This window comes from Pseudorca crassidens, chromosome 11, assembly GCF_039906515.1.
Source record: "Pseudorca crassidens isolate mPseCra1 chromosome 11, mPseCra1.hap1, whole genome shotgun sequence".
Taxonomy (NCBI): domain Eukaryota; kingdom Metazoa; phylum Chordata; class Mammalia; order Artiodactyla; family Delphinidae; genus Pseudorca; species Pseudorca crassidens.
Genome location: NC_090306.1, coordinates 79331400 through 79347359, shown reverse-complemented (window position 1 = coordinate 79347359; position 15960 = coordinate 79331400). Strand labels below are relative to the sequence as shown.

The 15960-nt window shown below is 39.5% G+C and overlaps 1 protein-coding gene across 1 annotated transcript in view; it reads left to right on the top strand.

Annotated features, from left to right (window-relative positions):
• UBE2N (ubiquitin conjugating enzyme E2 N) overlaps positions 1–15673 on the top strand; it is a 34200-nt gene extending 18527 nt beyond the window's left edge. Inside the window, exons 2-4 of the mRNA XM_067697537.1 lie at positions 13404–13650; positions 13844–13984; positions 14843–15673. Coding sequence (XP_067553638.1) covers positions 13404–13650; positions 13844–13984; positions 14843–14883 — 429 coding nt within the window. The 3' untranslated portion in view covers positions 14884–15673. The remainder of the gene's footprint in view (positions 1–13403; positions 13651–13843; positions 13985–14842) is intronic.
• The last annotated feature ends 287 nt before the right edge of the window (positions 15674–15960 follow it).

The window sequence follows — 15960 nt, the reverse complement described above, 5'->3', positions numbered from 1 at the left end:
GACTTTCAAAATTGTAGAAATGCTGCTTTGTGGGCAAAATAATGTTTTATGGCTTAAATGGCTTAAGTCTACTTCCTAATTCTCAAGAGCAAAAGGATTTTGTGTATATGGAGATGTGTGGTTATGTGTGGAAGGAGTACAGAATCTGGGGCCAGGCTCTCTGGGATTGATTTCTAGCTCTGCCAAATACTAGCTTGGACATCCTCACTTGATCTCTCTGCTTCTTTATCTGCTTAATATACTAATCTAGCTCTAGAGTGGTTGGGAGAGTTGGATTGCATAGAACAGAGCCTAATGTAATTCTGACCCTTTTTTAATATTGCTTACTACTGTTTTCTGATTTTGCAAAGATACTGCCTCACTCTAAGTCTAAGAAGAATGAACGTATTTTGTTTGGGAAACCTATGATTGTCATTTCATATTTGTTCAACAAAATAGATAATATTAAACATAACTCTGAAATGGGGCATAGATTTTTTTTTTTTTTGGCTGCATTGAGTCTTTGTTGCTGCGCACGGGCTTTCTCTAGTTGGGGCGAACGGGGGCTACTCTTCGTTGCGGTGTGCATGCTTCTCATTGCAGTAGCTTCTCTTGTGGAGCATGGGCTGTAGGCGTGCGGGCTTCAGTAGTCGCAGCACGTGGGTTCAGTAGTTGCGGCACGCAGGCCCTAGAGTGCACGGGCTTCAGTAGTTGCGGCACACGGGCTCAGTAGTTGTGGTGTATGGGCTCAGTAGTTGTAGCTCGCGGGCTCTAGAGCACAGACTCAGTAGTTGTGGTGCATGGGCTTAGTTGCTCTGCGGCGTGTGGGTTCCTCCTGGACCAGGGATCAAACCCGTGTCCCTTGCAATGGCAGGCGGATTCTTAACCACTGTGCCATCAGGGAAGTTCCATGGGACATAGATTTTTAAAGCATAGTGAACACCCATTTGTCAACAGTGGGTAGGGAAATGGGATGTTTGGGGTAAATAATATATTTTGATTTTATTAGAATTATCATATATGTAGTCAATTTTCCATGTGTTAGACAATACTAAACTTTATTTTTACAGGTGCTAAACTGAAGTTTTATTTTTAATCCAGAGTATTTAGGATTTTGTGCTGCACAACTTCAAGGGGTGTCATTCATGCAGACTGTGATGTGAATGGTCCTCTCCTGGAGCTGTACAGTGTGGCAGACTTGTTAAAGGATGCTTATTTGGGGGAGACAGACCCTAATATCGGATTGCTTCCTAATTTATCACACAGTTGCATGCAGAGTGTGAAAAAAACTTAATTTTTCCTTTCTGGTGGTTTGGATTTTGGACAAAATTATGTCAGTGACACAGATGGATTGAGAATTCAAATCTGGACCAACTGTAACTTGTTTTTGTTTGCCTCACTGAAAATTTTGACTGCTGAGCTTCCATCTGTCTTCTTGTCTGTTAATATCAACAGAGGCCTTTCCTATTAGTGGAGTCCTTAGGCATTTAGCACTTAAATTTTGCTGTGATTGCCACATTTGAAACCTGAAATAACTAGTAATCAAGGAAAAGGATTGAATAAATAATATATAGGAGTTGTAGAAGTGTAGCCACTAGCTGGTAGGCCAGGAAAAATGCCTGTTTATGTCATATGGTTTGCAAAGAATATTGATTATCTATAAAGCAACCAGGAAAGCACCGTGCAGGGACATAATAAGTGAAAAAGTGTAAACACATTAAACTGTTTTTAAGCATTTTGTCTTTGTCAGAACAAATACAAATATACTGGAATATTAACCGGATTTTGGTTATTAGGAGTAGAGCGATTTTAAGTTGATTTCATATGTATTTTTCTTTAATGAGCAGGTGAAATAAACTTGGGGGAAAAAGCAGGTATCATTCGCAACAGATTTCTTCCTTATTTAGGTATTAAGCATTGTCATAGATACTGGGGATACAGTATATTCATTTATATCCCTTCCCTCAACAGGGAAGATGAAATAAATACTGAGTATTGAACAGTAATTACAAGGCTAAAGCGTATTACAAAAAGGGACCGTCCAGTAGAAGGAAGCATATAGCAGTAAGATTTAACGCATTCCAATGATAAAATGTTTAGCCAAGTTTGGTGCTAGAGAGAACCTTTGAAATGTTCAAGGGACTAAATTTTAGTAGATTGGGGAGGTAAAAGAGTTTGTAAGGTTATATAACAATTTAGCACAATTAGAACTGGGATTAAGTTCAGATTCCTAGCTCTAAAGTTTTTTCCCTAGTAGGTACACGAGGATGCCTAGTTGAAGTTAGCTCTCTAACGTAAATTAGCTCCCTCTTTAAAGGCTCTTAAACTAGGTCGAAGTTCTTTTTTTTTTTTTTTTTGCGGTGCACGGCCCTCTCACTGTTGTGGCCTCTCCCGTTGCGGAGCACAGGCTCCGGACACGCAGGGTCAGCGGCCATGGCTCACGGGACTAGACGTTCCGCGGCATGTGGGATATTCCCGGACCGCGGCACAAACCCGTGTCCCCTGCATCGGCAGGCGGACTCTCAACCACTGTGCCACCAGGGAAGCCCGTAGAAGTTCTTTGATAAAGAAATTAGCCAGCTTCACTGCTCTCCTCCTTTGACCCCATTTAATTCCAAAGAGATAGCTGCTTCTTAACCTCTTCATTTTACCCGCAGTCTATTAGCTCTTTTTTTTTTTAAATTAATTTATTTTATTTTTAGTTTTGGCTGTGTTGGGTCTTTGTTGCGTGCGCAGGCTTTCTCTAGTTTCAGCGAGCGGGGGCTACTCTTCATTGTGGTGCACGGGTTTCTCATTGCGGTGGCTTGTCTTGTGAAGCATGGGCTCTAGGCACGCAGGCTTCAGTAGTTGCAGTACGCAGGCTCAATAGTTGTAGCTGGCGGGCTCTAGAGCGCAGGCTCAGTAGTTGTGGCGCTTGGGCTTAGTTGCTTCGCGGCATGTGGGATCTTCCTGGACCAGGGATCGGACTTTTGTCCCCTGTATTGGCAGGCGGATTCTTAACCACTGCGTCACCAGGAAAGTCGCCAGTCTATTAGCTCTTAACCTTTCCTTCACTTTCTTTTCTAACTTAGACTTTGTTTTCACCAAAAAATGGAAGCCAACTTTGACTATTTTAATCCGCAGTAGTATTTATTGAGTTATGAGATATCTAACACAGTCTTTAGGAGCGCCAAAGAGAGAGGCAGTCAGGAACAAGGCTCGGACTCACATCACGGACTTCACTGTGGGCATCGCATGCAACACACACTACAGTGTGATTGCTGATGCCAAGTACAGGAGGCTGCACTTGGTTGTCTAGAGGTAACTACTGCTGTGCCCTCCAGAATGGATCCTTATTTCTTAGCTTCTGATGCACAGGTTTTTGACTGAGCCTAGGTCTCACATGCTAGGTTGCAAGAGAGTTAGGAAATAAGACTAAAGCTTCTGTTGAGGGAGGTGAGGATCCATGAAGGTTGGGGAGTGTGCTTCCCAAAAAAGGGTGTTCTAGCTGTTGGGTAGCCAAAAGCAATGATGAATGTCTACTACGAACCTCATTTTGCCTTCTGCTGCCAGGCAGTCCCTCTGTGTGACCACAGATAAGTTTTTCTATTTTCTACAACAGTTACTTCAAATTTTCACATTCTTTTTTTTTTTAAATTATATAGTGGTTATGTTTTTAAAATATTTATTTATTTATTTTTGGTTGCGTTGGGTCTCCATTGCTGCGTGCCGGCTTTCTCTAGTAGCGGTGAGTGGGTGCTTCTCTTCGTTGCAGTGTGCAGGCTTCTCATTTTGGTGGCTTCTCTTGTTGTGGAGCATGGGCTCTTGGTGTGCGGGCTCAGTAGTTGTGTCTCATGGGCTCTAGAGCGCAGGCTCAGTAGTTGTGGTGCACGGGCTTAGTTGCTCCGCGGCGTGTGGATCTTCCCAGACCAGGGCTCAAACCCGTGTCCCCTGCATTGGCAGGCGATTCTTAACCACTGCGCCACCAGAGAAGTCCCTCGCATTCTTCTTAAGCTCCCAACCTGAACATTGCACTAAGGAAGAGGAGCGAAAGGTATGAACAAATGGGGAATTTTTACCGTTGCTTAATAGTGGATAGATTTACAGACAACTGTCTAAACTCACACATAAGGGCCTTAAAATGAATTATCAACTTCAAACAATGAGTTAAAACTTTGAGAAAGAAAGAAACCCACAATCTAGATCATTTCTAACTTAAGATGAATTTTTTAAAAAGTACGTGTTCACTGGTTTTTGCTAATGTATCACTCATAATTAGTGTTCACCATACAGGAACAGGCATTTAAAATTTTTCCCTGTTTCCATTCAGGATGAATTCAGAAGACTTTCCCTCCCCCACCTGTTAAGTTACACCCTCCCTACCAGAATCTTAAATATGCAAGCTTTTTTTTTTAAATGGGTTTATTAACAGTGCCTTAAGTACCTTGGCACAATAGCAATCCCACTGCTGAAGTGTTACTAAGTTATTAGGTCCTCTCTTCATTCAGAGGTGTAAAATATCATTCCTAAGACACAGAATTCATTAAGATGGACAGTTAAAGTATTCAAATCACTAAAGACTTAGTTTTGGAGCTGGTGCTAAAGTCATTTCAAGCCATGAAGTGTTATGGCATCATCAAATAAGAAACCAAGAGAAATGGGGAAACATAACTTCTATCAGTCTACTAATTACAGTGCTGGGTATTCAAAGGACATTTTTACCACCAAGAATTTCATGAGTGCTATATGAAGGAGTAGTTGATACTGTCTTTAACTGTGATGCCAATATTTAGAAATCTTTCAAAAAAACAGGGAAAAAAAGATGGAGATGTAAAGTTTCTGTCTTTCCAGAAAACTTTTAAAGTGTCTTTAGAAATAACCAAGAAAAAATATGCCCCCAATCTAGTCCTGTTGTTCATATAGTGTCCCTAACTCACACCTGTACCTACTCTAAGACCTTGAGATACCCATTCTAAAATGCATCTTCCAAAAACTGACTTTTGGGAGGGGGAAGGGTAAGCTGGGACGAAATGAGAGAGTAGCATTGACATATATACACCACCAAATGTAAAATAGATAGCTAGTGGGAAGCAGCTGCATAGCACGGGGAGATTAGCTAGGTGCTTTGTGACCACCTAGAGTGGTGGGATAGGGAGGGTTGGGAGGGAGACGCAAGAGGGAGGAGATATGGGGACATATGTATACGTATAGCTGACTCACTTTGTTATACAGCGGAAACTAACACAACATTGTAAATCAATTATACTCCAACAAAGATGTTTAAAAAAAAACTCTGACTTTTGTGTATATTTATACTCACAATTGAAATAAATTCCTGGGATGGGAGGGGGCAAGGGACTCTACTTTACTCTTACTTAGAGTTAGTTGATGCCACAATACCATGAGCAAAATAAGGAATTAATACATTTGTTAGTAAGTTCATATTTCAAAGTCACAGAACATTTCAGAGCATAATGGTTTTTGTAATATCAGAGACAGAATGGCTTACCATATAGCAGATAGTTAGGGTCACACGCCCACGCACAGCAATGAAGACCCAGCGCAACCAAAATTAAACAAATAAATAAAAAATAACCATTATTAAAATTTTAAAAAGAATGCAAAAATTGGTCTATACCAATTTTTAAATCGAATATAGCAGATTTTTTTCCCTACCCTATTTATCTTAGTAAGACTATATACTTCTTCAGTTGACAATTCCAAAAGAAAAAAATTAGTGACATGGCTTAATTTACCTTTTTCATGAAGTACTTCCTCATGATTATGAAGCCCTTCCTTAACTTCTGTGCTATTTATTGTCCTACCAAACATTTGATATTTACTGTTTGTATTAATTGTCTTTCTATTTACCATTGAGATTAAGAAAACAGGCTCTGAAGCTACAGTGAGTAGAGCCCAATAGCCTGGATTTCAAACCTGGCTCTGTCACTTGCTAGCTTTGGTTATACTGTTAAGTGGTCACTCTTAGTTCCTCATTTTCCTCATTTGTAAAATGGGTCTGAGGATTAAATGAGTTAGTAATACATTTAAAGCACTTAAATTGGTATTTGACCTAGTTTTTTTTTTATTACTTGAGCTTTTATAGATTGTCTGCTGATCTGGGAACATTGCTTGATAATTGCATAAAGTCCCTGACCTTATGGAATTTACAGGCTAGTGATGCGGGAGGAAAAGAAACAGATTGCAACATAACCTGATGCGTTTAGGGGGCAAAAGAATTGGGGGTAGTAGACAAGGAAGACAAGGAATTCAGCCTAATAGTTTTCCTTGTTGGATGCACAGTTTGTTAGCAGGATTTTCAGATTTTTGTCCATTGTCACTGATTGGAATAATTGTATGTGCCGTTCCTGGGGTAGAAGTTACTAACTGACAGCAGGTATAGTAATCCTTCTCGTCAGCTGTGCGGGACCTGAGTGTGCATGCATTTACTCCTGGAAGAAGCCTTTATTTAGCACTTAACCACCACCATTTGCTAGCTGGAGTTCCCATCTTCCAATAGTGTAGGGTCTGACAAGTAAACCAAGTTATTGTGCTAGTTATAGTAAGAGGAGTGGAGGTACTAAGGTGCCGGAAACTGGAAGTATATGGAGATGCTTCCAGACAAATTCAGACCTGAGAAGTAAGTTGGTTGGATATACTTAGCCTTTGAAAAGTTCTTCTCTGGCTCCTAAGTCTCCATTCCTTTTCACTGAACTTAACAGAAGTATTGATCTGGTCTTGGGTTGAGGAGAAAAATTAGAATGGAGAGATTTCTTGCCCAAGTCATCCCACCCTATCTATTGGATGTTACTCCAAGTGGAACACAGGAGTACTTTCCTAACTGTTACTTATCAGTCTGACTGGAAATAAAGCTTTTCAACAAAGTGATATCTTGGTATCCAGAGCCTTTGAAACAGTTACCTCCATTTTTCCGTCTCTGAGTGTACCACCTAAGAAATTACGAGATTTAAGTGTGTGGGAGTAGAGGGAGAAAAAGGAGGAGGAGGGTGTGCCTTTAGAATCATTATTCTCATCTAACTTTAGGATAAGCATTTTAAAAAACAGTGAATTAGGGTAAAATAATTAACTTATATGATTGTCAGATTTTTCATTTGCCAAGGAAAAGGGGTTGATATAAGTAGATGATGTCTTATGTCCACTAGGGGGTAGTGTGAACCATAAAAATTAAAATTATTTCTCACCGATTAACCCTTATTTCATCGTGAACTTGCCTTGTTTGAATTAATTTTTCTCCATGCAGTGTTTTTTTTTTAATTGCTACAAATCATTTTCAAACACAATCTTGTGACTGTAAAAACAGTAATACACATTCCCGCCATTAGTGATTCAGATGTCTGACATTACTTTTTTTTTTTTTTTGGCCGTGCTGTGTGGCTTGCAGGATCTTAGTTCGCCGACCAGGGATCAAACCTGCACCCTTGGCAGTGAAAAGCCCCGAGTCCTAACCACTGGACTGCCAAGGAATTCCCTGACGTTACCTTTCATAAAGAATTTTTTGAGGGGAATATAGTGATGCTTTAAAATTTCTCTACCAAATTTTACTCACTATATGAAGTAAGTTAAATTATTCTTAATGATCTGTAAGTAAAATCATCACATAACAGGATTGTCTTGTGTTTCACTGTCCTATATGGTAGCTACCAGTCCCATGTGGAGATTGCAGTTGAAAAGTGTCTAGTTCAAATTGATATGTGCCCTAAGTATAAATTACACACTGAATTTTGAAGACTCAATATAAAAAAAGATCATAAAATACATCAATAATTTTTATATTGGTTACGTGTTGAAATGCTATTTTGAATATATTGGGTTAAATAAAATATTAAAATTAATTTTACCTTTTTCTTTTTACCACATTACTTTTAAAAAATTAATTAATTTATTTTATTATTTATTTAGCTGCACCGGGTCTCAGTTGCAGCACATGGGATCTTCGTTGCTGTGTGCAGGATCTTTAGTTGCAGCATGCGAACTCTTTTTTTTTTTTTTTAATTTATTTATTTTTGGCTGAGTTGGGTCTTCTCTGCTGTGCGTGGGCTTTCTCTAGTTGCGGCGAGCGGGGGCTACCCTTGGTTGCCGTGCACGGGCTTCTCATTGTCGTGGCTTCTCTTGTTGCAGAGCACGGGCTCTAGGTGCATGGGCTTCAGTGGTTGCAGCACGTGGGCTCAGTAGTTGTGGCTCGAGGACTCTAGAGCACAGGCTCAGTAGTTGTGGCGCATGGGCTTAGTTGCTACACGGCATGTAGGACCCTCCTGGACCAGTTATCGAACCCGTGTCCCCTGCATTGGCACACAGATTCTTAACCACTGCGCCACCAGGGGAGTCCCTGATAGAGTTATTGAGTCAGATCTTAGGCGAGATGAGCTAAAAGATCCACAATTGCAGTTTTGTGTTTCAGAGAATATTCTAAATGGGGAAAACTCTAATTGCTGTACATATAATGTGTTGGGGGTATATACAGTTAATAAGTGGGACAGCTTTTCCTACATGAAAATTACCACTCTTTTTCTAAGAGTGGTTTATTATCTAAAATTTTACTGTACATAATTCATTGCCTTAAAATTTGTAAGACCTTACATTGTTTCATAGTGCACACAAATTATTACTGAACCTAAAAACAGGAAAAGTCCTAGTTAATGGAGTTTAGTTGATTGAATGTCAAGTGTTGTCATTACTGTGGTGTTATTCTGGGATTTGCTCTTTGAGTCCCAATAGATCTGTTGATAATCAGATCAATTTGATGTTATTTAAATTCTTTAAAGTATTTGTAGCATGAACTGCTATATGCATTCTGTAAGATGACATAGTTTCCTTGCGACCTAATCTTGTTGCCACTTAAATTCATGTTCTCCTTTTATGTACTTCCTTTTCTACTTTTTGTAACCAGTTTTCTAAACTAGTCTACATTACTTTCTATTCTGCATGGCCTAACCTAAGTTCTACCTGGGATTCAGTCCCAGGATTGCTTTTAAACAAATAGGATCACAAAATGCAACTACAGGTTATTGTTTTCTTTAAAAACAAACACTGTTATTTAATAAATCTTGAGACTTGTTACTGTGCTTTGTTCTTACCCTAGATTCTTTTTGAGTTGGTTATAATGTGACTGTGGCCCTCTTATGTGACTTCATTTGCCAAGTCCTTTTACAGTGTTATCTCATTTGCTCTTCATAGCACCTCTGCATGAGAGGTAATGTTAACTATATAGATGAGGAAGCTGAGGCTCAGAGCAACGTAAATTACGTGCTCAAAACTGTAGTTAAGCAATGCACTAGTAATTTGAACCCATTATTTCTAGACTTGAAGAATACTTCACTGTCTTTCTACCAAAGGATAGGATAAAACTAGAACGTGTTTCACAGTTATAACCATGTGTGAGAGTAGTAGCAGGAAGGATTTTATTTCCTACCCAGTTTTTGCCTTTTTAGGGAAAAAAATCGACAACTTCTGTGGGAGAGAATTGTTCCATTTGGTTTGGATTTTATTCTTTTTTTCCTCCTGTAATTTATGCTGTGGGTTTGGGAAATCAGTGCTGTGTAGTCAAATAATTATGCATCTGTTCATTATATCAAAATCCGTTAGGACTTGAGAGCATATAAAAACTATTTCAAAAAGTTTTCGATACCCAAGAGCTTATTCTAGAATGTGTTCCGATTAAATCTGATACTTGATCAGGCCACATGATATATTTAATATGTACGTTCTTTAGAAAGACTGTCTGATTTTGAGGGTGAACTGAAGATGAGGAGAATGCCCTCTCTGCCTCTGACAATGTCTACAGAGAGTGATTTTGAAGCTATTTTGGGATGTGATCTTGGAGGCCCTTCTGGAAGCTTTTTATAGCTTTGAATAGAGCTACTATTTCGTTTAACCAGGGAATGGTGTTTTGGGGCTCTTGGACGCCAGCTTTCTCTTTTTTTCCCCCAGTCTCTCTCTTTATGGCTTTCTAAAAATATGAAGACCTGGGGTAAAAACCAAAGGAGGATGGAGGTGAGGAGTCAAAATTCAAGGAATTTTACCATCCACTTCTTTTCTCATTCCTTCACGCCTGCTGTTCATCCTGATATCTTTACTTTTTCTCTTTTGTTCTAGTTACATGTTGGAGGACTTCCCAAGATGGGAGGCTTCTTTATTGCCTCTTGAGATTTTTAAGGCTCCAAAAAATGTTTTACTTTGTTTGAATCTAAAGAATATTTTGCTGAAAGTAGTGTATATCATTTCAGTTTTTGATTTGCCCTTGCATTGCCATGATTAAAACAAAACAAAACAAACTAGTCTTGAATTAAAGTACTAAAAGCATTACTTTAAATGAGTTTAACACATTTTGGGAAAGGATTTGATTTTGTATCTGCATCTTGTGACTATTTCAATATATAACCGTGCTGACAGAGAAATCTTTTTTAAGTATATGCACTGCAGGCTGTAGAGTGAAGTAGTGTAAGGTGTATAATTTTTCTTAAATGAAGGCAGTGTGAATACAATATTCTCATGCATTGATTTTCATACCTAAATGTTTAGATACTGCAGTGTTCTAAATGTTTTTGACTACAGATACGTATTCAAAGTGTTGAAAATATATTACTAATATATAAAACTACATGTACTATTATTGTCAGTTTGTATATTGAATATTAACATTTTTCTGGCTAAATAATTTATAAATATAAATTAGATTATTTCTTCCCACACCTGAGTGGATTTTTTTTTTTTTTTTTTTTTTTTGCCGTACGCGGGCCTCCCACTGTTGTGGCCTCTCCCGTTGCGGAGCACAGGCTCCGGATGCGCAGGCTCAGCAGCCATGGCTCACAGGCCCAGCTGCTCCGCGGCATGTGGGATCTTCCCGGACCGGGGCATGAACCCGTGTCCCCTGCATCGGGAGGTGGACTCTCAACCACTGTGCCGCCAGGGAAGCCCCTGAGTGGATTCTTTTTCTTCTTGTGATGTGCTCATCCTGCTTTGAATAACATTAATGTTAAAGATGAAATTTCTGATTGTTTATTCCTCGTTCTTTGTAACATTAGGTAGATTCATAAATCAGTAAGATATTTACTGAACATCTATGGTGCCAGGCACTGTTCCAAATGCTGAGGATATAGCAATAAATAAACACAAATCTCCCCTTCTGTGTTACTTACATTCCAAATAAAACAAGTGAGATGTAATATGTTCAGAGGCCCTGGAGATACAGTTGGTGGGGCGGGGGGAGCAGGGATAGAGGGGGAGGGTGTGGGATAGGGTGGAGTGGGGTTTGCAGATTCAATTATGGAGGCTTCACTGAGAGAAAACACATTTAAATGGAGATCTTGGGAACTGGGTGGGTGAGCTCTATAGAAAGTTGGGGGAAGAAAAGTGAGCACAAAGTACCTGAGGGAGGAGTATGCCTCGCAGGTTGAAGAACTACATAGAAGCTAGTCTGGCTGGAACAAAGCAGATGAGATGGGGGGATAGGGTGGCAGAAGCATAGCTGAAGATGACTAAGAGATAGGTGGAATGAGGGGATCACGTAAAGCTTCTTTTGGGGGGCATTATAAGGACTTTGATTTTTAAAAGTTCTGTGGAATACAGATGGGGGTTGAGGGTCAGAAGCAGGTAGAACAAGTTAGTTGGCTGTTGAAGTCTGCCAGGTGAGAGCTGATGATGGCTTGGATCAGAAGTGTAGCAGTGGAGTGATGAGACTTCTGTCCAATTCCGGGTAGATTTCGAAGTTCAAGCCAACAAAATTTGCTTACCAGGTTAGATGGGTGGGGTATGAAGGAAAAGGTGGATCAGTTGGAAGGATGGATTTCTGGTTAACTGACTCGAGGAAGGCTTTGAGGAGGAGCAGGTTGAGGGTGGGGAAAGGTCATGCTACATTTGGGATGCGTATTAGACATTTAAGAGCAGCTGTTGAGCAGACAGTTATGGATAGAAGAGGCGTGATTCAGGGAGATATCTGTGCAGGATATGCTTTTGGGCTTCAGCATATATGGAGTGGATTGAGTATTTAAATTCATTGGACTGGATGAGATCACTCTGGAAGTGTGTAGGCAGAGTAGAAGACCTAGGACAGAGCCCTGGCGCACGTCAATATTGGAGTATTGGGGAGGTGGGAAGAAACTGCAAGGAGCTGCTGCCATACAAGTAGGAAGAGAGCCAGGAGAGTGTACAAGTAGGAAGAGAGCCAGCTGCAAGAAGCTGGATGAAGCCTTGCAGACCAAGGAGAGGGCAGACCAGCTGGGTAAGACATTGTGTTTAAGTCAATTAAGATGAAGATTAAGCTTTAGCCATTTGATTTTACCATGTGGGAATCACTGATGACCTCAACAAGCAGGTTGGTGGCTAGAGCCTGATTGGAGAGTTGTGTTCAAGATAGGAGGGGAGGAGAGAAATTGGAGACATCCAAGTATAGATAACTTTCAAAGAGGAGCAAAGCAATGGGGCAGTAGCTGGTGGGGGAGAGTCAGGTCAAGGTCATTTTCTCCTTTTTTGGGCGAGAAATTACAGTAAGTTTGTACAGTTTGGGGAAAGATCCAATAAAGAGGGGAAACATGATTCAAGAGAGGAAAGCGATGCTAGAGCAATGTCCTTGAGTAGGTGAGAAGGAGATAAGATTTAGAGGAGAGGTTGGTTTTAGCCAGTGACAGCCATTTCATCCTTAGTAACAGGAGAAAAGGTGCAGAGCACATGGGCACACACATGCGGGTTGGTATACAAATGCTACAGTGGGAACTTAAGGAGGTTTCTATTTTCTCATGAAATACAAAGCAGAGTTACCAGCCAAAAGTGAGGATGTGGATGGAGATATTGGAGGTTTGAACAGAGAGGAGGAAGGATATTACAGTTATTTAGGAGAGAGGGAGAAAGATGGAAAAGAGAACTAATGATATGATTGCTGAGGGAGCAGGAAGGGTCCATTTGAGTCGTTGTCAATTTTAGAGACTAATCAGCGTGGTGGTGTGTATTTCTCTAGCCCTGTTTAAATGCCTAGGCACTTGTACTTATTTTGTTCCATTGTATTTTTCAGAGGGGAGATTTTTCAATGGCTTTAAAAACTAATTTTACGTTTTAAACAGCTTGGTTTTGGTAAAGTTTAAACAGAGCAAGTTACCTATGTAGTAATTCTAGTGTGTTTTTTTTTCTTCTCTTTTCCTTGAGTATAAGATCAGTTTCATTAGTCTAATTTTATTCTCAACGTATTTGTAGACATTTGTAGCTGGAATTGTATATGATATCATCAGTATTTGCTTGCAGTTGCTTTCAGCTGATTGTGATTATTTATGTTTTTTCCTTTGAACTTTGCATTTTATTAATCTAAATAAAAACTATTTAGGAGATTGGAGAGGTTCTTTTATGTCCAATTCCAAGAGATAAATTTTCTAACTTTTATTTTGATGTTTAGCAAAATGATATTTGTTTCACAGATGTGTTATGTTTTTCTGTTGTAGGAAACCCAGCGTTTGCTGGCAGAGCCAGTTCCCGGCATTAAAGCAGAACCAGATGAGAGCAACGCCCGTTATTTTCATGTGGTCATTGCTGGCCCTCAGGATTCCCCCTTTGAGGGAGGGACTTTTAAACTTGAACTATTCCTTCCAGAAGAATACCCAATGGCAGCCCCTAAAGTACGTTTCATGACCAAAATTTATCATCCTAATGTAGACAAGTTGGGAAGAATATGTTTAGATATTTTGAAAGGTAAGTGTTATCTTTATCATTATATGCTATTAAGATTTCTCCTTTTTCTCTTAAGCATTCCCTTTTGAGAATCTGAATATTGTAATCTTACCTTATATAATATAAAGACCACAGAACTCTGTAGGAGGGAAATGCAGCAGTTCTGCGGCTGTTTTTTTCATGCTTGGTCATTCTGGGCCTGTTGCCTTCGTAGATAAGTGGTCCCCAGCACTGCAGATCCGCACAGTTCTGCTATCGATCCAGGCTTTGTTAAGTGCTCCCAATCCAGATGATCCATTAGCAAATGATGTAGCGGAGCAGTGGAAGAGCAACGAAGCCCAAGCCATAGAAACAGGTATTTAATGTTCATTCTCCTTCACTCCACTTCCACTTTAAAAAACAACCTGTACCTTTTTTGGGGGGGTGGGTTGGGCGGGGGCTGCACTGTGCTCCGCTTGCCAGATCTTAGTTCCTGGGCCTAAGGTCTCCTGGGCAGTGAGAGCACCGAGTCCTAACCACTAGACCGCCAGGGAATTCCCCTGTACCACCGTCTTAAAAACATCATTTAGAGTCTTAAAAAGAAAAAGAAAAAATACATTAAAAGGAAAAAAATCAGATCTTTCTTATAGTATGTAAATAACCTCTTAACAAAAGATGTTCAAACGCCATCTTATAGCCTGCTACATGACTCCCAAATTTAAAGAGGAACTGTAATTGGGAGATCTTGGACTCTTGCACAACTACACATGATTTAACAAATACCTGAGTGCCTGCCATTCATCTAGCAATACTTAAAGATAATGGAAGACCTTTAAGCTTCTTTGAGCTGTTTTTGCAATCTGTTTGATTAAACTAAACTATGTGTCAGTTTTTAGTTAGGGAGTTTGAAATCAGTAAGCTTCTTGCTACAGATTTTAACATAATTAATGAGGAGGATTATATGTCTAGAAATGAAGGAGACAAAAGAAGACAGCTCTTTTCATCCTGTTGAATTTTGTAGAACTTTAAAATTCTATTGTAGTGTTTTGGTAATTAGACACATAGACAATCTTTCTGCCCTGATCCAGATTATAGAAAATGGCATGAATTTAAGGGATTACAGCATGCTGTTTCCATAATTAACTTAATACTGTTTGTTTACTTTTTATAGAGTTTGGAAAGGAACATATTGAAGTAAGTAAAGTAATAATTGCGTGTTTCTTTTTGTCTGCAGCTAGAGCATGGACTAGGCTATATGCCATGAATAATATTTAAATCGATCCGATCATCAAGTGTGCATCACTTCTCTTGTTCTGCCAAGACTTCTTCCTTTTTTGTTTGCATTTAATGGACACAGTCTTAGAAACATTACAGAATAAAAGCCCCAGACATCTTCAGTCCTTTGGTGATTAAATGCACATTAGCAAATCTATGTCTTGTCCTGATTCACTGTTGTAAAGCATGAGCAGAGGCTAGAAGTGTCATCTGGATTGTTGCGAAACGTTTAAAAGCAGTGGCCCTTCTCTGCTTTTATTCATTTCCCCGTCATGGTTTGAGTATAAAGCACTGTGAATGAAGGTAGTTGTCAGGGTTAGCTGCAGGGGTGTGGGTGTTTTTCTTTATTATTATTATTTTTTTGGTGGTGGGGGGAAGGTAGTTTTATTTTAATTTTATGGGCTCCTTTCCCCCTTTTTATGGTGATCTGATTGCATTGGTTAAAAGCAGCTAACCAGTTCTTTAGAATATGCTCTCTAGCCAAGTCTAACTTTATTTAGACACTGTAGATGGACAAGCTTGATTGTTTGAACCAAAATGGGAACATTAAACAAACATCACAGCCCTCACTAATAACATTGTGACTTTGCTGTCAAGTGTAGAATCCTCCCTTCAAGAAAAAGCTTGTGACCATTTTGTATGGCTTGTCTGGAAACTTCTGTAAATCTTATGTTTTAGTAAAATATTTTTTGTTATTCTACTTTGCCTTTGTACAGTTTATTTTACTGTGTTTATTTCATTTTTCCCAATGTGACAATCGTATTTAAAAATTAAAACTGATGGAACATTCTCTTTTGGTCTTCAACGTCTGACAAATTGAATGGCGAGAGGAGGATTTTGCCAGTTTCTTTTCACTAATGCAAAATTTGTGTTAAGATATATCACTGAATGGAGTATTTATACGCTGGCCCTGAGCATGCCTAAAGCATCAGTATGTGACATTTTTTACCTCCTAGAAATTTGAAATAAATGTGTTTGTGTTGTCTGATTAGTTAGATGATCATTGGTGTCTTGCCACAATGTTTGAAAATTACTGTAGAGGAGAGAGAGTCACAGCACAGCCACACTCGTGACTGG